At 37.8% G+C, this 21,901-nt stretch overlaps 1 protein-coding gene across 3 annotated transcripts in view; it reads right to left on the bottom strand.

Annotated features, from left to right (window-relative positions):
* The window catches only part of LOC133526093 (espin), a 223,389-nt gene that overhangs the window by 118,980 nt on the left and 82,508 nt on the right, over positions 1-21,901 (bottom strand). Inside the window, exon 1 of one of the 3 annotated variants that reach the window (XM_061862546.1) lies at positions 1,293-2,013. The exons of the other annotated variants lie outside the window; for them this stretch is intronic. Within the exon in view, the coding sequence (XP_061718530.1) occupies positions 1,293-1,384 (92 nt within the window). The 5' untranslated portion in view covers positions 1,385-2,013. Of the gene's footprint in view, positions 1-1,292; positions 2,014-21,901 lie in introns of those variants that run through there. 3 annotated transcript variants of the gene reach the window in all.

Genomic DNA, 21,901 nt, shown 5'->3' with positions numbered 1-21,901 from the left:
ATCTAGAAATCACTTCATCTCTTACTCTTTAGTACTATGTTGTATATGTTCAGAAGTATCTTGTCGTTATGTCTTGTTTCTACTCAGGCATGGTTTCATACTAGAGTAATAAAGAATATTTACTCTGGTTGGCAACGTTACATAGATATAGACGTCACGACACGGATGATCTTTTCCTTTGAATCCTTCCACAGACGGTGTCGTCAAGCTCACCATACTTATTAACCTATCGAATGAGCTAATGCTTTTACGGATACTGGAAAGCGATATGTAAACATACTACATACCTATACGAGGCCTGGACGTTAGTGAGATGACGATATGAGTTGTGCTGGTGTTCGACTTTATTACCTGCATGTAAATGAGTTTCACATGATTATCCACCTGGTTTCTTGAGCTTAATAGTCGCCTCCAAACCTCCCCTTATAGCGACCCCTTTCCTCACACAAAGTTTACCTTAAGTTCATATTAGCCTCACTGGATCACTGTTCACTCTGAGTACTGATAACGTTGGTCACAATATACCAGAGACACATCATTATTCTAATAACACCATAAGAACGTTCTTGACTTGATCTAAAAGCGAATATCACTGCCGCGTCGATCTGTTCGCACACAACCTCCTTTTTCCTACTGTCGTTCTCATCTACCCTCTCAACTTCCCTCAAAAAATCCCAATAACCTAGAAGCGGTTACTTAACTTAAACGTGACTACTAGCGCCATCTACTCCATGACGTTGGCAAATATTAGCTGGTTCGCAATACGTTCGCGACAGACGGCATGCAAATAAATTTAATAGTAATTGATTTTTTTTATTATGGTGGGCAACAAATAACCCAAACCAAATTGCGTTTTGGTGTGTTGTCAGGAATATTAAAAAGTGTCTTTAATTTGGCGCATTGCGTATGTTCTGCCCATCACTGGCGCACGCAATCTATGTTGAAAAATTATCGGACGTGTGATTATCTGTGGTAGGCGGTATTTCTAGTATTTATTTTGAAAGCATAATGATTTCAATATATTAGTCTTGTTTAATATAGGATGATGCAGTGATAAATTAAGTTTGAACTGAATTTTAATATCATGTCAATACGTCAAGCTTTTACACATTAGTCTTCTTCTTACACAGTATGTTTTTTCAGAGTATTTCACTTAGCACAGCAATCTAAATTTAGTCAAGTTTAAAACCTTGAGCGCGATCCAAGGTATGGCTCATCCACTGAGATTTGCTACCTATACTGTAATAAAGTAAACTTACCTTAAAAACATTAATTATCAAGTAAATACGAACATTTGGCACGTGTGGTGCGGCGGCTGCGACTGCTTCCGCCGGAAGTGCTCGAGCAGCCATATTAGAAACAATGCCACTATTATGTACCACATCACACGACCTTTGCGATTCGGCGGGCCACAGAGTAACTTACTCAACACACTTTAAAACTAGTACCCAAGATTAAACAAACAAAAATCAATCATATTAATATAACATTTTGGAAAGAGAACATCGTCACTTGTTTCTAAATGGAACATTTAACTCAACGACCGTTAACTTGTTTTAATTTGATAACAGACAAAAAATGTCGACCATAGATACGTAACGTTGTTCTTTGACAAAAAAATGTGATAAAAATTATGTTTTACACTGCAACCATTTTAGGAATGAACACAAAACATCTACAAGCGTATCTGTGTCTCACATAAAATCAATTTAACACCAAAAAACAAAAACAAAAACATTACACGTTTAAGAATCCAAACCCATTGTCACTCGTTATCGAACGCTACTTTTGAAATACGAACGTTGAATCAGCACGTCACCAAAACCGATCTTAGATTGTTTTCAACACGCGACACATTTTCAAAAGTTCAAAAATGGAACACATAACGTTGTCGGAAAATACTCGATGCATAAATAAGACCGTTGACGGAACATACTCGACTATATGAGTTCTAAATGACAACTAAGCGACAATAACAACTATGCGCATAGAAAGCAAGATGCGCGGCGTGCGAGTTTAATATTCGAACGATAATGGCGCACTGGGTAAACAGTTTTCCAATAAACAATGGATTTCTAAAGCGATATTAATAACTAGTTTCTATTAATAGATATATTAGGTCATTGTTTTTGCGATTGGCTTTTTAATTGAATGGGCATTATTCAATGAATGTTTTACTTTTGTATCCCACAATAAAGTAAGACCGAATTAATGTAAATATTCTAAAGTCAATAGAAATATACATGTGTCTAATATTGATTATACCTATGCTACCTACTAAAATATAAAATAGTTTACCTCTTTTTGTCTTTATTTATGTATTTAGAATACTCTTTGTGCTCGTATGCTGAAACGCGGATCCGCATACGAAAAAAATATCAGGCCAAATTCGAGTTTTCTTTATTAGATCCGTATCATACTGGAAACAGATCTAATAAGTAACTAAAACTGGAATTGGCCTGTTTTTAAGGAGGGGTAATGATAATCTTAGTTAGCTAACATTAAATAATACGACGGTAAATTCACGACTAATATGCCTATTCGTTATATTTTTTTAGGAGCACGATTTACTAGCTAAATATTCTCCTGGCTAAAACATGTTGTCAGTTAATCGATCGTTTGTAAACCTTATTACAACAACATAAGACCTATTGTAGGTATAATAACATCGGACTTTTGTAAAAAGCGTGCGCAATCTTTTAGCCAGTGATTTTGTTGTAATGTATTATGTTGTTTGTTGTATGATCCCAGATGGTAAATTCATACGTAACATAAGTACGCTTTAAAAAATTAAATAAAATTATCATTTAGATAATTTTATTTAATTTTTTAAAGCGTACTCACAGTGGTCCCGTTTATGCCCATTTCCACAGTTTTGAACATATTAAAAAAAAAAACTAAACAACAGAAAAATTCTATCAAACCTGCTCACAAAATTTCACAACAATCGGTTGAGAATTGCGACCTGTAGAGGAGAACATACAAAACCAGATTGCGCGAGTCCAAACGGAGACCTTCGTTAACGCTTCGGTCAATAACTAGTGTTCCGTTTATTGCTGTTAGTGTTAAGAGGGAAGTACACCACGCGATCGTCTATACAAAAAGAAAAAAACGTTTTTCCACTTCTAAATATTTTCCATTTTCTATGATTTTTTAGTATGCTATTGACACAATAAAAAAAAATAGGTTTTCCTTTTTTTTTTTCAAAATTAGCAATACAATTTTTTTTAAGCGAAATTTATAAACATAGAATTAAGTATTATGCTGTAACGATCGACATCAAAATCAAAGTGATCTGTTAAGTTTTTAATTAGTAAAAAACGTTTTCTCCCAACATGATGGGATTTAATAGAAAAAGTACCGTTATTTCGCTAGGATCGCAAAGCTATTCTTCCCTCTTAATACAACTGTGTAATTTGTGTAAGCATTCTCTGTACGTTGCGTACTCTGGCCGCTGCCGACCGCGCGGCCGCGGGCCGCCGGGCATTCTTTCGTAACGATCTGTGCATCAGATGCACTTTCGTTTCGTGTCTCTTTTGCCAAAACCATCTGGACGTGACAGCGTGAGAGAGCAATTTTATTTTTTGATGAACGTTCTGGATTAATGTCAAGAAAGTTGAGCAAGTGCTTAAGAAACAAGCAATCTAAGTATATTAATAATGATTAATGCGTATTACATCTTTATGTTTTCCACCCTTTTCTTTACAAACTTTCAGTTTGTTGGTGTGATTTTTGAGTTTAGGGTTGGTCCCATTGTAAAAGTTGCTCAGTATGACCTATATTTAGATCTAAGAAGAAAAACATGTCTCCCTAGATCCATGTTGGATCTATAGACTGGGTTTATCGAGAATGATAGACCTAATCAAAACTTCAACATGTCACCATTAGCAATGTGCCAAAAAAAAAAAACAAAAATTGCAAAGTTCCCTTGAAATGTTCTCGATATTTTTTCGGTACGTTTACTCGTATTGCCAAACCTTCACAGGTAGTTTCGATGTCTATGACACATTAAATAGACGCCAATAAGAAACTTGCATAAGAATTTTCTCATCGTTACCAGAAATTTTCGTAAAATTTACTACGTGTAAAATTTACTTTCGGTAAAACGAGAGCAATTAAAAGGTTCATTAAAAATAAAAACAAATCCGTATAACGATAACGTAACGAAAGCATATTGTATAATAAAGAGGATACAAATATAAACAGTTGTTAGGTAACGTGAACTTGTAGCCAGTGGAACTGGTTTGCTGGTCAATATGGACTTTCACGGGCAACTTTTACTTTCGGCGCTTTACGGATTTTGCTGGCTCAGGGAAATAATACGTGGGAAACTGCGTATTGCAGGCGAATAATATGTACAGTCGACATCAGTTATATCGGAGCGGCTCTTTGGCTTAAATGCTCATAAATATTGCTTGATAATAGAGGGTTTCTTTAGATATACCTGATGTCGACTGTACCCACTTACTTACTTACTCCGCTGGCTCAGCGACCCAAAATGAGACTTTGGCCTCCGACACAAAACAACGCCACTGTTGACTCAAAGTTCGCGCAGATCCACTTCCACCACATCGCTCCAGCGATACCTGGGGCGTCCGATAGGACGTACTCTTCCTAAGCGACCCAGGTACGCTCTTTTCACGTTCCGATCTTCATCCATTCTCTCAAGATAGCCCAACGAAAGGAGTGTTTGAGTTTTACTCTCTCCCATGATATTAGGTTCAGGTCTTCAATCTCACGGTTCCTAATCTGTCCAATCCAAAAATTGCCCCTGCTTGCCTATACACGTCACAATTATATTGCCCCTGCGGCAGGTGTGTCAGTAGCCGGCTTTATGAATTGTCAAATATGAATGCTAACAGAAATCATTGGAACTAATTTTACTCCATAAGATTTTACGTAGAAAAACCGACAAATAGAGGGCAGCACCAATTGTGCACCTAGCGAATTCATAAAGGGGAAATTAGTGTTAACAACAACAACAACAAAGGAACAAGTGCAACTCCATCACCGATACAGATGTGCAAGATGCAAAAAGTTTCCAAAAAATGTAAAAGTTCTCAGGAATTTCAGGAAAATTTTACAAGTAATAAAGGAAACTTTTGCTTAGGAAATGGAAAATTTCGATCCCCATACTAAAACATGAGAAGTTTCCGAATGTTTCCAATGTATAAATCACGGAGTTTTGGAAACATACCGACAGCACATCAGTACTGACCGGCAACACAGCGGAAACATCCAAATATACACAAAGTGATTAAAAACTTATTTAAAATAATGACTCCATTGATACCATAAACGCTATCTTGTTTCAATGTAGGGCATGCAAATTAATTACCAGATTACAAAATTACAATTACACAATCAAAGATATTACGTCCCTAAGAAACTTGTTAAATTAAGATTAAATGCTGGCCGTTATACGTTTAAGAAATGTAATTAAAAATAAATTTCGTTGCCTTTGAAAACGTGTAAAATGGCTATATTGAGTCTTAAAAATATATGTTAATCTTTACATTTAATTTAACGTATTTTAAGTTGTATTTATTTCACGGTTCCAAAAAAATGCCTTTTGCGTTTGCATAATATGATAGTACCTCTATACTTTTATTGTTTATTCAATTAAAAAAGTTACATCACATCATAAATAATTCTAGATTACATACTACATTTGTCGAAGTGTAAATAGGTTTTTATATTACTCGTATTTATATTTTTTATACATATTATCTATGATTATTTGACATCTTGTATGTATATGTCTTTTATTTTCAGTTGTCATTAAAAAAAATTTATACTTCTGCTCTCCAAAGCTATCCTGAAATTAATGTCCACAGTTCCCTTACAACATTCATACATACATATATTATAATTTTGAATGTATTTAGTTCTCAGGATGATATCAAATTAAATGGTTTTATGCATATCTGTACTACATTCAAACTTTGCGATCCTAGCGAAATAATGGTACTTTTCTATGAAATTCCATTTAACCTAACTAAATCTTAATTTTGATTTTGATGTCGATCGCTTAAGCATAATATATCGCCCTACAAAAAAAATGTATCGCTATTTAAAAAAAAAGGAAAACCTAACCTAACCTAGTTATTTATTGTGTCAATAACATACTAAAAAATTAAGGAGAATGGAAAATATATAGAAGTGGAAAAACGTTTTCTCTTTCAGTATGAACTATCACGTGGTATAATTCCCTCTTACACTTACAGCACACTAGCGCCACCGTACGGCAGCCTGCTAAAGTTAATTGTAACAATGTAACATTACAGTGCTCACGCGCACTTCACGGTAAGTGCGCTCGATAACTCATACAATACATTAGAACTCAGTTTGGCCGCTCCACGATAGATGGCTCAGTCTGTCAGGCTTTGAAATATCTGCTTACTGGACGTCTATTTGACATGCGCCAAAGTACGAGTATATGCTGGGTAAAAATTCAACAGGTCATGAACACAACAGCTGGAGATTTAGATAGATTTTTATAGGACAAGGTGAACCTTGAAACCTTGGAGATGGAAAAGGTGCATTTTTTTTTAATCAGTTTTCTGGGGGACGAAAGGTTTCCCTCGTGGACGGGGTGGCCTGCGTTATCTAAAGCAGACCGAAGTCACCGAATTCTATGAGAGTGGGACAGGGGGCACAGCTATATAACATATTTCAGTCTCGCTTTATTACTTAACGGTGTAGGTTCAGAGAGCGGCGTTTTAAAAAAGTGGTACCGGTTTTTTCGATCACAAACCGGCTGAACAAAAATTTGCAATTTTAAAGCCTTTAATACTCGAGGGACTCTATTAATTCGTTTCCTGAGTTTTTGACTTTAGCTCGATAGAAAAAAAATATGAACATAGGTCTAAAATGCTTTTTAAAAGTTTGTATCAATTTTTGCATAAAAACTAACAATATGAAAATTTCTTGACACACTTGCTCAAAACGACGTTTTTATGCCACCGATTTTTGGCTCATAATCCTAGATATTAAACACGCGTGCTTTTTGAGTATATATATTATAACACTCGTGCTTTTTCATTATATTATCCGACAGAGTTAAGAAGGTACCCGGACCCACATACAACATTTAAGTCACTCGCTTACAGCTCGCGCGCATAATATCGCCTCGTGTGTAATGACCAACTTAGCACACTTGCATCATAATGTACTATTACGGAACTTATCGATTACTTTTATTTTATTTAAACGTACAAAAACTTAAAATTCATAAACATGATATCCGCGCTCTCGGGCACGCACCTCCATCTCGCTCTCGCTTACGCCCAGTGAGAGTGAGAGAATACGAATACAAATACTAATAACTTATTATCATAAAGATATATCAAAAACACGAACGAAGGAACGAACTTAACTGGGCCTTAATTTAATACGACAATGAGCGGCATTCAAATTTTAAGAATATCAACTTTTTTATTGCGCTTATTGTTTCGCGCGAGAGCACTAGAATATCTCCAAAACAGCTAGACCTGGTTAGTAGCAAGTTTGCAACGGGACGGGAGAGCGTCTCCTGCTAACCGAACGGTCCGCGGACGCAACTACTGTTGTCGATTAAGTACGTGCACTAGTTTATAATAGTGTTTACGCATGTTACTAGAATTGTGATCCAGCATATCCACCAACGCAACGAAAGAGGACGCCCGTTTCTCGATACAAACGTAGTCCACATTTTGCTATCTGGATATTGACATTATCGAAAATATTTTTTCTGCCCTCCGGGCGGAAAGCGTCAACTTTGCTCCCGCTGCGCTAAACGAAGTTGCCGCTTTCCGCCTCCGTCGAGCAGACAAATAGTATGCGCACCACGGGAGGAAATGTAGGACATTCCATCCCGCGTGTTTGCCACACGCGGCACGCAATTTCCTACTTTTCCTCCCTTAGGACACAAATAACTATTACATAATTTGATGTAGGTAATACTATTGTATATTAACCATAGCTATGCCCCGACGTTTGACTTCTTTATGATTGTTTGATTATTGTATAAATTAGGAGCGCAAAACTGATTTCATACAATTTTTTTAATGCTTCTAATTCTATGATTAAGCTAATTAATAGCTATGATTAAAACGCTTCAAATTGTGTAAAAATATGTTCAGTAAATGTTAATATCCAGAGAGGAAAATTGGGACTACGTTTGTATGGAAAGGCGGTTTCGGGGCGGTCATCCCCTTTCGTCTTAATGGCTACGAGAAATACAAGTAAGCTATAATATTCTATATAAAGCTACCGAAAAATATTACCGAGCGTACAGATTCTAAGCTAAGCTTATTAAGCTTTATTAAGCTAAGCTTTCTAAGCTTATTTCGCGAGCATACTACAAAATAAGCGATTATAAAATGGATAAGGATGCAACTATAACGTCCTGCATAAGCAATCTAGTGCATCTAACATAAACTCTATGTTATTTATGAGTTCTATAAAAATTTTGGTGGGATTCGAATCTTCTCGGATCAGAGGTGTATAGGGTTAGAGCCGGCGTATCTTTGTTTATTTGACGTTCATAAGCGCGTTGTAATATGCCTACTTGAAAAATAGCCTAAATTTATCTTTATTACGTATACATCCAAACAGCGCCACAGATTCGCACCTTGACATTTCACCTCCAGCGAATCACCAGACTAATTCATAGCAATATCAATCAGGCTGCGAAAGCATTAGAAAGCACACTCATTGACGACACGGCTTTGTTCAACTGGCCTACAAACGAGTTTGTAATTATTGTACCATAGGGAAACAATACGCACAAGTGCACATAGTCAAGGTCATAAATATGTGTACAATTTGTAACCTTATTACAATGCATTAAGGTCTTGACTGCACAATTGCACATGGTTAGCTTGAGTATCCAAGTCTGAATGACTTGCGAAATGTCTGGGACTATAAATAAGAGATATTAGGGAAATTCGAGACAAAAATTTATGCAAGCTTAAAGGGCGTATATTCGCCACACTTATGTCCTTTATTTGTATGGGTAGTATTTTTAAGATGATTTTAGAGCGGGATACTTGTTTTATTCTCAATACCATATCTTCTAGGACTATTCACTTGGAAGAAAAAATATTTTGAACTAATATTAGTTCTTTTTACAAGCTTTTATTTAACTTGCCCTATTAGTATGTATGGGACAAAACTGCAAGTTAAATTTGACCCACTTCCCGGTTTCCAATGAAGCTGAAAATTTGCATACATATGTAAGCCGGGTGACAATGCAATTTTATGGTACCATCAAGCTGATCTGATGATGGAGACAGGAGGTAGCCATAGGAACTCTGTGATAAAACAACGCAACCTAATTGTGTTTGGGGTTTTTAGAATTGTCTCGATGAGTATTAGTTGCCTGTGAAAAAAAAGTACATTCAGCGATAAAAGCTTGCACCAAAAATGAAACTTTGGCCAAAAACTTATTAGTGAGTAGGTATCAAATGACGGTAATGTTTACTAAGAAAATAAGTACCTAAGCGGGACAAAATACTGTAGGTATACTTGTTTCACATACAAACTATCCTTGATAAGTAATATTAAAAGTAAGAGTGGTTTACTTAGTTCAGGTACTTATTAGCGGATTTTACAACGTTCTTCCTGTAAAATTTCTAGTCGTTACTAACTTTCAAATGCACTGAGGCGTATTAAGAGTATATAAGATTTTAATAACATGTTTTTTTTTAATCCTATTTATTGAATAGATTCTCAGTGTTCACTTGGCGATGGTCAATTATGGGTGTTCCTAATAATTAATACATTACAACACATATAATGAACTTGATTATCATAAACAACAATTAAACCACTACACTTCGAAACACCTCACACTTGCACATAATTCGGCGAACAATATGAATAAATTAAGGTCACGATTGTTAACAAGCTGAAAGTAAAGCATTTCGTGCACCATCCGATATTGTGTCTGATATTTCTTAATCATTTAGGTACCACCGGTACCAGTTCAATTAGGTACTGGCATTTCCTCCACAATATCTGAACACGCACTCTAACGCTTTGAAAATAGAGGCGTGTTCAGATATTTATGAGCACCTTGGCCGCTCCGATATATCTGATGGCGACTGTACTAAGTAGTACTTTATACAATCCTGATATGATTGAGAGCTTTTCAGTCGAGTGTTTAGGTCACGAAGCTTGCCGAGCAGTTGCCGAGTATGAAATGGATTTTGACAAAAATGGGACTAATCTGTAAGAATATACATACTTTAAATCAAATAAAATAATTTCCAATATCGGTTAAGAAGAATGACGGAGATCTGCGGTAACAAATAATTAACCGAATTGAGCTTTCGATATTTTGAAGTCGGTTAAAAACAAGGTTTTTCTGGTTTCTAATGGAAAATTTGCATGTATCGTTTTCCTACTTCTTCATATGGAAAATAATTTAATATTTTTCCTTTTAATCGCATTTTTCTTTAAAGTCGTCCGTCTTCCAAGTGTTATTTATATTTATATAACGTATATTTCTTATTTCACATCGTATTGTCCTGTCCCCACCCCACGCGCACAAATGGGAATGATCAACAGTGTGGCAGCGGTCGCGTCGTCTCTGCTATTTTTATTCGAACAGTGTGAAAATAATGGCCAAATCTACTATAGAAAGTTTAGAAAAAGTGCTACGGAAATACCTAGTCCCTATTGAATCAAAAATAGTGTGTATACTCGACGATATAAAGAAATTAGAAGCAAAAGTTACAAACCTAGAAAGGATTAGTACGTGTTTACAATGCAATGGACGGTGCATCGACAATAGCTCGCTCAACACGCCACGCAATTCTGAACCGAACGCATCGAGCGACCCGACCGCTGTGAAAAAAAAATCCCATGACTCATCCGGTCAATACTTTACGGACAACCGCCACGACTCAGGTTAACAAAAAAACTCCAAGTAACCCTCGATCAGCAACCACTGAAGACCGGACCCCGACTGGATCGGCCTCCTCTAATCCCGGGAAAAATAAACTTACACAGAGCACCAAAAATGAGATCCCCCAGGATGAAACATTAACAACGGCAACATCATCCGCGTTGCTGGCGAGCCTCGCCGACACGAGCCAAGTGCACACCGGGACCGACCAACTCGAAACGGTCCAGGACAATGAAAAGGAAGCCCAATGGGAACGGGTGTCGAACAAAAGGCAGCGCCATCAACATCAACGCTCGCCCGGGCGTCCTCGCATTAGCGCCACCGGCACGGGACCGGCGGACGATATACTTGAAACGATTGAACGACCAAAGAAAATACATGCTTGCTTCTTTAAAACGAATACGGAAGCAGAGTCGATCAAGTCCTACATGCAGAAGAAGGAACCATGCGACCACTATAACGTACAAAAACTTAAATTAAGACATGAATATTATGCCTCATTCGCCATAACAGTTCCTGTAAGTAAATTTGATTTTTTTATGTCGCCTGAAAACTGGCCCCCTGGTACCGAAGTCAGCGAGTGGTTTCGTGCAAGCGCCGGGCGCGGACGCGCGCCCTACAGGAGTGGTCGCACCGCGGCTGAGCCCGGCCGGCGCCGGCAGTAGCGCGCCGCGATACACACGGCCCCCGCGGACCTCGACTGACCTCACGCTGTGCCACCAAAATATTAGGTGCCTAAACAATAAAACCAAATCTATTGAAGTGCTATTGTGTAATGACTTAAAATGTGACGTGCTCGTGCTAACCGAGCACTGGCTCCGGGATAATGAAATTGTGTCTGTAACGTTACATAATTATGACCTAATATCATATTACTGTAGGCCATCTATTTTACATGGAGGAAGCTGCATCTTTGTGCGTTCAGGTGTTAGGGCCCTAAATAGGCCAGACATTAGTAATATGTCCGTCCAACAAATTTTTGATGTGTGTGCGCTCCACCTCTTAGACCACGATATATTAGTTGTAGGTATTTATCATTCCAACTGCACTAGCGACTCGCAGTTTCTAGAACTATTAGATAAACTCTTATCAAAAATAAATGAAGAAAACCTCAGTGCCATAATAATGGGTGACATTAACATTGATCTTTTTAACAACACATCTTGCAAAAACAAAATTACAGAATTGCCACAATTTTAATCAACATGTGAATTTCCCAACCCGAACTTGCAATAATTACTAACACTGCGACGTTACTCGATCATGCATACTCGAACATATGTGCTGACCGTGTGTACGCCGATTGCGTCACCACGCACCTGAGCGATCACTCGGCGCAAAAGATAAGATAAGAATTGTAAATAAACCGCTCGCGCAATGCACTCCTATACCTAAACGCATTTTTAATATCGCAAATAAAAACTATTTCTATGCCGCTCTAGACTCAATTGACTGGCCTGAGGTTGTTGCAAAAAGTGAGAGAAATTGTGAATCGCTATCTGTCACATTATTAAATATATTAATTAATAAATTTGAGACTTGCTTTCCTAAGAAATTACTCAAGGCAAATACAAACAAATATCCCTGGATTGATGACGAGGTATGGAATTTGAAACTTCTTCTTCACGACATCTCAAATCTAAAAGATAAATACCCGTCAAGTAATCAAATCTCAGATATGTTGGCTAGCATCTCATCTAAATACAATTATATGTTGAAACGTAAGCGCACTGCCTACTACAGTGTGCTAATACAGAACGCACCCAATAAATGCAAACGTATGTGGGGAGTAATAAACAAAGAATTAGGACGGGGTTGTCGCGAGCGTGCGGACTATACCGAGGTCGTAAAGGACAGTCATGGCTTAGCATTTACCTCCAAAAAGCAAGCAGTCGACTCAATTAATGCGGAATTCATAACTGCCGCTATTGTATGTGGTGCGCCGAAACCGGACATCCAGCGCTCGCTGACAGCCATAGCTATGAGTATTCCCGAGTGTAACTGCTCATTAAGATTAAAATATTTCACAGCTCATGAAGTAGAATCCATACTACGGACTCGCATTGCGCCGAAAAACAGCACCGACATCTATGACCTTTCGGCCAACATCCTTCGGTACGTGGGTCCGGTACTGTCCTTCGTTCTATCAGAGTTGTATAACTACTGCATACGACAAGGGACAGTTCCAGAAAGCCTCAAGAAAGTTAAAATTACCCCACTGTACAAAGGGAAAGGTCTTAAGGCAGCCTTAAAGTCTTATCGTCCTATATCGCTAGTACCAGCAATTAGTAAAATCTTAGAAGTAGGTATTAATATTAGATTACTATCCTTTTGGTTTCCACAACAAACAATATCCGACAGACAATACGCATACCGCCAGGGCCGTTCGACTACGGATCTGGTACGCGAAGTGGTGTGGTACACGCTGAGCGCGCGAGAGGCCGGGATGCAGGTGGCGGTGGTGTGCTGCGACCTCTCGCGCGCCTTCGATACTGCCAATCATGGACTTATAGCGCAGAAACTCAGTCACTATGGTATTCGTGGCCCTGCACTGGCACTTCTAATGTCATTTATGTCGAACAGGAGTCAAGTTGTCGTAGGGGATAGTGGCCGCATCAGGTCCGATGAGATGAAAAACCAGCTCGGGGTACCGCAGGGATCCTGTTTGTCAAATACCCTGTTTAGCATCCTCCTAAATGATCTCCCACAAATAATAAAAGGGTGCGAGATCTTTATGTACGCAGATGACGTCACAGCTGTCGTCACTGGCTCGTCCCTACTACAACTAGAAACGAAGGTAACTGACACGCTTAAACAGCTTTGTTACTGGTTCGAAACAAATGGCTTAGCCCTCAATAAAGACAAAACCTTCGTTATGAGACTCAATTTAAATGGCCACACATCCAGGCCCATGACCACGTATGCCGGCGACGACGCTGTCAGTCAAGCTGTGGACATAAAGTTATTAGGTTTTACCATCGATAGTGGCCTGAGGTGGAACGTACACATCGACCACCTGTGTGCGAGGCTGGGCAGCGCGTGCTACGCTTTAAGACGTCTCGCGAGTACTGCGACCAGGGACGTCGTCAGGAGCTGCTATTTCGCAACTGTGCACTCGCTCATTTCGTACGGCACCGAGCTATGGGGCGGAGCTGCTGACTGGCGTCGGGTGTTCTCATTACAAAGACGAGCCGTACGCGCAATAGCATGTGTTTCTGATGACGTCTCTGCTCGCCAGTATTTCACAGAATACAGTATACTAACACTACCCTGTGTACTTATTCAGCAAATAGCGATATTTACCTACGCCAACACGAACAAATTTACTGTGAAACAGGTAAATCCAAATCGCCATCTGCGTAGCAACAAGAACGCGGGCTGCCTCGCATCTGTGCCACATAAGTTAGCGAAAAGAGGACGATCAGCCTATGTACTTGGCCCACGTATATACAACCACCTACCTAAAAGTATCAAGGATGCACCTTCCTTCCATACTTTTAAAAGTAGATTAAAATATTGGTTACTAAAATCACCGTTTTACGACATAGACGAATATTTTTCCAGAGAAATTGTTGATGTACCTAAATAAAATTAACTGTAATAAATAAAAACAATTATGACATACAAATTTAATGTATAATGTACTTAAAGGTACACTGTATATAATTGATATAAAAAAAATATATGTAAACTCGACCGGTAACCTAATGTTATTAATAAATTTTCATTTTCATTTTCATTTTCATTATTTTCTTCACAGATTTATCACATTATCTTTAATCATCTCAATCACATTATTATACATCGGTGCTATACTTAGATTGGGTTTCGAATTAGCAAGGAATGTAGATGGAAAACGATTTTGAATTTCATTACAGTTAGCTTCCTAAAACTACCATATAAAAATTACAACAAAGTTTTAAGCATGATTCCATAATGAAATTATAGACATATAGTACTAGCCTACTATGAACGCAGCAAATAGGAATATATTATAATTAAAGTGTTATATAAGCATTATACATTCACTAATTGTTATTCCAGTTCGACACTTGCACGCAAGTGTTTACAGGTTCTTGCCGAAACGAGTATCCGGTTGTGGTTTTCATGATACTTAATCAAATTTAACATAAACGTAGGTATAGCATAAATATTAGTACGTACCTAAATACTCGTACCTGTTTCTTCACGGAAGTGTATTCATACGAGAAACCCACGATACCTCGCGCATCTAATGATCCATATGCATTGACATGTATCTAAGGACGGGCCTTACGGACACTAAGAATGGTGCTAGTACTGCTAGTTCAGGGCTGCTAAAGCCACAACGCGACTGGTTGATGAGTTCGCATCTCGCGCGCGATTGGTCGCCACTAGTTGCGTTAGTGACACCGCTGTACTAGCCCCATTCTTATTGCCCGGGCCCGTCCTTAGATATGATAGTTAATTTTTATAGTAAATATATTTCTTCAATTATTTTTTAAATTAAGCGACTTAGAGGAACTGTCATAGGGATCATCATTCGACGCGTGAAGCATATTCCCGGCTATAGTGATAAAGATAGATATAGTGATCCACGATGACGCGCAAATTTGTCAAATCTAACCATTAATAACAATATATTACGAGTCAACCATACAACAAACGTGATTTTTTTCCGTTTTTATAGACGATGGCACGGAACCCTTCGTGCGCGAGTCCGACTCGCTCTTAGACCATTTTTTTGTTTTCTTTATGTATATATCTGTGGTCAGCTTCTACTTGATAATGTGATTAGTCTCACCAGTATCTGAAGAGATCTATTATCATCTAAGATCTAGGCTCGGTGGGTGCGTACGCGCATAAATACAGACTAATTACGCCTTTCTCGGCACGGGGGCTGTCACTTCACTTTCCTTTTTACGCAACTTATTACTCTGATTTTTTAGTAAGGATCTTGGAACCAGAACTATTTTATTAGAACTAGTTTATCCTTACCAATATGAAACGAAAGTAATTATTGATAACCCATGTTAGACTTGAAACTGTAGGCCTCTGTCTAGTGCTGTAAAAGCGCGTTCTGAATTGTTATAGCAATTTGTAATCCACCCTACTGTCGAATTTTGTCGAATCAATTTGAATGAACACTGTCAATTTGGTTTTACATTACAGAGTACCCTGAGGGTAGCCGACTCTATTTTGTTAGATTAGGATTCCTCCTTTTACTTAGTCCGTGTAGATTTATTCCGTGGTCATCTTAAAGTTTAGAAACTTTTTTTATTTATAACAAAAATATAATGTTCCAATTTATGTGCGAAACAAATGGGTACAATAGATCATCATATTAAAAAAGTAAAAAAACAGTAGAAATTTAAAATATAAAGCACTATTTAGCTTACTGCGAGTATAACACTAACTCTGCTTGAGCTTCAAACACAGGCCTCATAATACCTGGTCATTATTTAAAAAAACTACGCCCCATTAAAACACCGTTGATTACGTCTTTTATGATGTTAAAGTACTCATAGGCATTTATATCCTCAATAACCTCAATTACTGATTAATATCCTAGTAATCGCCGTTTAATCTGTGTAACGACGGCTAACGCGTCACGTAACACAGCGGAAGATTGGTGATTATGGTGGTTAATTACGGTGTGGACGCATCTTCTTTTGTGTTATGCAACTTGTGTGACCGGTATCAATATGACCATAGTTGTTGGTAATCACGCGATGTCTATGATTTACGATGAAACGCTTTGGTGAAATAGACCAATAGTGGGACCGGATTTTTGCCCTATAAGTTTCGATAATTCTAAAGAGTGAAAAGTGATGTTTATCTGGTATGGGACATATTTTTAAGCATATTTGTAATATATGAAGAAAATTTAGATCGAGCGTTAGATATAAATAAGGTATTTATGTATTTTTATTGATGAATTTTGAATATTGAATTAAAGTACAAAATTTAAGCATCGTCTTTTATAATATGTATGAGGCTTTATGCTATCAAATTTTTAGAAAAAAAATCAACGTGCTACTTTGTCAAACTCAAATTAGCTTATTATTTTGTCAATATTGAATTAAAGTTTGAAAAATCCACAATATCATATCTAAATTCTTAAGTTAATAGGCAAGGCAAAAAATTAGAAGAATAGGATATGTGCTTTACAATTAATATGCGTTTTTTGTCCTGTAAGATCTAATATTGAATTAAAGTCCGTAGAGATAAGTCTATTACTATAAAATAATATATGCAGCCATTTTATGGAAAGGTAGAAATATCTGTGTGTAGCTTGCATTGTAATAGTAAAATCAACTTAAAAAGGCGCGAAATTCATAACCACCCCGCTCTGGTCCGTCAACATGTCGGCTCGGCGCGCGGGAGCCTATCGTAGCCGACCTAGTGAGCGATAGATACCTCGCCCCGCCCGCGCCCTCCGCTCAGCTTCGCAAGCGCTGTTTGTCTTTTCTTTCAAATCATTCATTTGTTTGTTTATCGTGCACATAAATTAGATGCGGACATTACATGAATTTAATTATAGAATAAAAGTTATTAAAACTTCAAAATGAGTGAAAAATGTTTGATATGGTGTACTGTACTGACTTAGTAACAGAGAAAAAACGAGGAATTGAGCAGTTAATAACTGCGAGCAAATAATCTTTCTTGGTGATGGGAAAGTTAAATATTTCTACGGGAAGGAGGAACTACGTTTCCATAAAAAGTGTAGATTATACATTGAGTCGAAGGCTATACCGGCGTACAAAAGACTAATGGAGGTGGCATCAGAGGGCTTACCGCGAACCACGTTCGACGTGTTGCCTCCCTGTCATACTTACGTACGAATTTACAAGTGCGACAGAGAGGTAACACGTCGAACGTGGTTCGCGATAGGCCCTCAAATGTACAGCCAAGTGACGATGATAAAAATTACATTTTCAAAATTTTTGTCTTTTGTTACCATTGTGTTAGCCGCCTGTACTTACTTTCAACATATATTAGTAGTTTATGTTACTGCTACATAATAAAAGGCATTAAAATACACGAGTGTGGGCTTAGGAAACGAACGAAGTGAGTTTCTTAAAAAGATCACACGAGTGTTTTAATGCCTAATTATCTTATACCTTTAAACGAGCAATTCTTGTATATATATATATTTCCGGGATCTCGGAAACGGCTCTAACGATTTTGCTGAAATTTGGTATATGGGGGTTTTTGGGGGTAAACAATCGATCTAGATTAGTCTTATGTTTGGGAAAACGCGTGTTTTCGAGTTTTCATGCGTTTTTCTTTCGACGCAGAATATGGTCGCTAATTTCGTGTTGCCGGCCACTGTCCGTCTGGTCCAGCGGGTTAAGACGCGGACTGCTAAACGAGTGTTACGGGTTCGAATCTCGCCTGGTGACTAACGTTTGTTTTTTTTATATGTTCAATTTTATATATTTTTTTTTAATTTTTATTGTTTTAGACAAGTTTAATTTAGTAAAAGAATGTAGTTAAGATTATCACCTATACACCACCATATTACAATAAATAGTTATAACCGAGCAAAGCTCGCTCGCCCAGGTACTGTATAGTTATTGCAGGTAGTTCGCAATCACATTTACAGTACATATGGGGCTACTTTATAGCACTAGTGCGAGAAGTAGCATATTACGTTACTGTGTCGAACATTTAAAGGGCCATATGTACTGTAAAACGTTGTACGATACACGTGCGAATAGGTAATTCGCAACTCGTGTCGATTTAAAACACTCCCTTCGGTCGTGTTTTAATTTATCGCCACTCGTTTCGAATTTCCTATTTTTCGCACTTGTATCGTAATGTACTATTTTAGCACAGGCATTATAAGAGAGGTATGGGCATTGTAAATGTCATCTGGCTCTGTGTGGTAGGGCACAGCACAGCGGATGTCATTCCAGATCTAGAGCAGAACCCAACTGGGGAAGTACCTCCACCTTACAGAAAATCGCAGCCAAATAACACTAGACCCTACTCATAGTGTTGTGTTCCTGCCGGTGAGTAAGGTTGCCAGAGCTCAACGAGGGGTGGGAGGGTGTTAGGGTCGGCAACGCGCATGTAACTCCTCTGGAGTTGCAGGCGTACATAGGCTACGGATACTGCTTACCATCAGGCAGGCCGTATGCTTGTTTGCCACCGACGTAGTATAAAAAAAAAAAACACACACAATTAAAATATTTCATACGACATGTGCTAATTATTTGTCTCAGTGTAAACAAAAATATATCATAATTATGATATCAATTTTCAAATTCAAAATGGCGGACATGTTTTATAACTTATTTTAAGAAATTATGAGTAGTTTAAGACTTTAAAAAGCAAGAAATTGTTTCTTGCTTCTGTTTGTATATGTATCATGTAGTATTTGATGTTTTCATTATTTTTGAAAGTCCTCAGGGTGCCGATTACGAAAATGACATCCATTATGGAACCCAAGATGGCGGACATTCATTTTTCTTAAAAATCGGTATGGGTGTCATCTCCGAGGTTCTTCGAGGTTCCGATTACGAAAATGACGTCCATTTTGCAATCCAAGATGGCGAACATTATTTTTTCTTAAAAATCATTATGGGTGTCATCTCCGAGGTTCCTCGGGGATCCGATTACGAAAATGACGTTCATTTTGAAATCCAAGATGGCGGAAATTATTTTTTCTTAAGTCGATATGGGTGTCATATCCGAGGTTCCTCGGGATTCCGATTACGAAAATGACGTCTATTTTGAAATCCAAGATGGCGGACATTAATTTTTCTTAAAAATCGATATGGGTGTCATCTCCGAGGTTCCTCGGGGTTCCGATTACGAAAATGACGTTCATTTTGAAATCCAAGATGGCGGACATTAATTTTTCTTAAAAATCGATATGGGTGTCATCTCCGAGGTTCCTCGGGGATCCGATTACGAAAATGACGTTCATTTTGAAATCCAAGATGGCGGAAATTATTTTTTCTTAAAAGTCGATATGGGTGTCATATCCGAGGTTCCTCAGGATTCCGATTACGAAAATGACGTCTATTTTGAAATCCAAGACGGCGGACATTAATTTTTCTTAAAAATCGATATGGGTGTCATCTCCGAGGTTCCTCGGGGTTCCAATTACAAAAATGACGTCAATTTTGGCGGTTCTTGTTGGTGCAGATTTCAAAAATAGAGACCATTTTAGAATTAAAGGTGGTTGATATCACGGCTACACACATCGACACCCATTTCAAAAAGTAGTGTCTGCCATATTTATTTTCAAAATAGATGCCATTTTTGAAATCCACACCCCTAAAAACCCAGAAAACAACACCCATGACGACTTTTTCAAAAGAGTGACGTCCGCCATCTTTATTTCCAAAATGGACGTCATTTGTAAAATTAGTACACATACATCATACAACATGAAAACTAAAAACATTTCCATCCTCTTTTGGGCAGTTGTGTAAGTCTGTGATAACCCTAGGTAGGTACGGAGACCTTGAGCGGTGTCGGCATTTACGCAAACATCAAAGGCGTCGGCCCACTGTTACTTTTTACACTGTGCTTTTAGTGTGTAAACGAAAACGTCACATGATATATCAAAAGAAAAGTTATTTTACAGTACATATGGGGCTACTTTATAGCACTAGTGCGAGAAGTAGCATATTACGTTACTGTGTCGAACATTTAAAGGGCCATATGTACTGTAAAACGTTGTACGATACATGTGCGAATAGGTAATTCGCAACTCGTGTCGATTTAAAACACTCCCTTCGGTCGTGTTTTAATTTATCGCCACTCGTTTCGAATTTCCTATTTTTCGCACTTGTATCGTAATGTACTATTATCTTATACCTTTAAACGAGCAATTCTTGTATATATATATATAATTATATTTCTGTGATCTCGGAAACGGCTCTAACGATTTCGCTGAAATTTGGTATATAGGGGTTTTTGGGGGTATACAATCTATCTAGATTAGTCTTATGTTTGGGAAAACGCGTGTTTTCGAGTTTTCATGCGTTTTTCTTTCGACGCAGAATATGGTCACTAATTTCGTGTTGCCGGCCACTGTCCGTCTGGTCCAGCGGGTTAGGACGCGGACTGCTAAACGAGTGTTACGGGTTCGAATCCCTTCGGTCGTGTTTTAATTTATCGCCACTCGTTTCGAATTTCCTATTTTTCGCACTTGTATCGTAATGTACTATTATCTTATACCTTTAAACGAGCAATTCTTGTATATATATATATAATTATATTTCTGTGATCTCGGAAACGGCTCTAACGATTTCGCTGAAATTTGGTATATAGGGGTTTTTGGGGGTATACAATCTATCTAGATTAGTCTTATGTTTGGGAAAACGCGTGTTTTCGAGTTTTCATGCGTTTTTCTTTCGACGCAGAATATGGTCACTAATTTCGTGTTGCCGGCCACTGTCCGTCTGGTCCAGCGGGTTAGGACGCGGACTGCTAAACGAGTGTTACGGGTTCGAATCTCGCCCGGTGACTAACTTTTGTTTTGTTTATATGTTCAAGTTTATATATAATTTTTTAATTTTTATTGTTTTACACAAGTTTAATTTAGTAAAAAAAATGACCTATGTAATAAGAGAAATTGACAATAGATGGCGTTACTCTGTGACAAGTGCTGTAAGGTTAAAATCGATTGTAAATAATAATAATTGTCAGTTCACATTTTACTTTTTAAGTTTATGTACATTATCACCACCATATTACAATAAATAGTTATAACCGAGCAAAGCTCGGTCGCCCAGGTACTATATTACTAACTGTACTAGGTTGCCTTTTTAACAAGTTGGTCCAGTTCATGGTTGCCTACATTTTATATAAAAATCGGTTAATCTAGGCGACCATTAACTGGATCAACTTTTTTAATACGGCAACTTTCAAATAGGCTTTCATTTGATATATCATACGATGAAATAACAAACAAAAAAAATATCCGTACGCAATCTTACAAGGCAACCTACTTGAAATGTATCACTGTGAATTTTGTCTTACATTTATTTCTTATCAGAAATAAAT

Source organism: Cydia pomonella, chromosome 16 (genome assembly GCF_033807575.1).
Source record: "Cydia pomonella isolate Wapato2018A chromosome 16, ilCydPomo1, whole genome shotgun sequence".
Taxonomy (NCBI): domain Eukaryota; kingdom Metazoa; phylum Arthropoda; class Insecta; order Lepidoptera; family Tortricidae; genus Cydia; species Cydia pomonella.
The sequence above is the reverse complement of the archived record's forward strand: the minus strand, read 5'-3'. Positions and strand labels throughout refer to the sequence as shown.